Genomic DNA, 1,589 nt, shown 5'->3' with positions numbered 1-1,589 from the left:
TATATATATCTTTATCCTCAACTTTTTTCAATTTAATTATTATTGATATTAATATCATACAAAAACTCTAGGCAGCATTGCAGTGAAGTAACAGTCAGCATCAATGTTCAGTTGAAAAAAAAAAGTTCACCTCTTGGAGAAGTGTATGCATTCCATCTTCAACGTCTCTTAAAAAAAGAAAAAAAAAAAAGAAAAAGCTCTTCCTTATGAAGTGCTTATGTTCCCCCTAAAAACAATGTTTCAGGGTTGAGAATAAAATATGGTCCTGGTTCAATTAGAAAAAATAGCTGCATTTTTCTTAAATATGTACAATGTTGGTATTTCACTTAAAATGCTATATAAAAAAATAGATTCGCTATGGTGCCCACCTCTGTAGAGAGTTAACAGTGCAATAGAAACCGTATTTCCAGTCCGCCCCCGCCCCCCTCGACCCCCACTACTTCCATAGAGAAAATCAGCACGAACACTTGCACTCTGAGATGATTGGGTATTGCACCGGTATCCACGTACAATATTTCTGTCTTAGAAACCCTTGACAATACCACCGTAGGAAAGTCTTGGTGATTGACTTGACGGGTTTGCAAAACATCCCCTCTGGGAAGGAACAAGAGCGCTCATTGAAACAGTTGCCCTCCTTGATGTACCGTGGCCAGAACCTCACGCCCAAATCCTTCCAGGTATACACCACTGGGCAGTGCGTATAGGTCCACAGCCACTGCAGAAATTTCCTGCGGGCTTTCTTGCCCACTTTTACCCGCTTCCCATAGGGGGTCTCTGTGAGGTCCAGCTTTTTAATCTCGTTGGGCATGGGCCCCTGCAGCTTCACCTGGGTGTCTTGCACGGAGAGGTTCACCTGCATGGGCGAGCTGATGGACATGAAGTTGGGGTCGAAATTACTGCCGAGCTTTTTCCGCAGAGTCCTCTCGGCCAAGTCCTGCTCCCGGGGGTCGTACTCCGGGTCGGGGTCCTCCTTCAGGTCGGGTACTGGGAGGTGCTCACTGGGCGACGGACGGAGGCGAAGGTAATGCTGGGAAACTCCAAGGTGAACGGACACCAGCACGTAAATGAGTAGCGTTTGTGAGAAGCCCATAGTTCCTCTTATTTTACGCACCGGCTCTTCTCGCGTGAATGATATTCAGTTCTTTCCCCGGCTACTGTGCTCTATGAAATGACTAGCCCGGGGCTTCATAAATAGTAGAAGTACAGCCACCAGCAAGACGATACTTTTAATAGACCACGTCGGGTTTGAATGACATGGAGCGGAGTGCTTTGCTTTTTAGGGCTCCTTCAACTTTGCAATTTGCCCGCTGATGCAACCCTGCAGCGCAAAAGGGTGCCTCTGCTTTGCAAAAGAGAGTTTAGTCTAAACAAAAACAGCACGAAACAAAATGGGGAAAACTCTATTCACGCTCTCTCCGGCCTCACCCCGCTCCCTTAGATTCACTTTGGGTTTCTTGCGGTTGTCATGGTTACCCCGGGGACTCGAAGCCACGACAAATTGTCTACACTGGATGACAGCGGCCGAGGAGAGAGCTGCATGGAATGAAGTGTTTTCTAAAGAGGCAGAATAGATCCGGAGCGCCCCGAGA

General features: G+C 46.9%; 1 protein-coding gene across 1 annotated transcript; it reads right to left on the bottom strand.

The window, feature by feature from the left end:
- nog2 (noggin 2) lies at window positions 1–1,241 on the bottom strand. Its single transcript, XM_030078027.1, has one exon. It carries the CDS (start codon window positions 1,088–1,090, stop codon window positions 455–457), a length of 636 nt encoding a protein of 211 aa, XP_029933887.1. The 5' UTR covers window positions 1,091–1,241; the 3' UTR covers window positions 1–454.
- Window positions 1,242–1,589: the final 348 nt, after the last annotated feature.

This window comes from Myripristis murdjan, chromosome 19, assembly GCF_902150065.1.
Source record: "Myripristis murdjan chromosome 19, fMyrMur1.1, whole genome shotgun sequence".
Lineage (NCBI taxonomy): Eukaryota > Metazoa > Chordata > Actinopteri > Holocentriformes > Holocentridae > Myripristis > Myripristis murdjan.
The sequence above is the reverse complement of the archived record's forward strand: the minus strand, read 5'-3'. Positions and strand labels throughout refer to the sequence as shown.

Bases quoted from the DNA above. Each gene is read 5' to 3' on its own strand.
- nog2 (XM_030078027.1), bottom strand. From the start codon at position 1,090: ATGGGCTTCTCACAAACGCTACTCATTTACGTGCTGGTGTCCGTTCAC.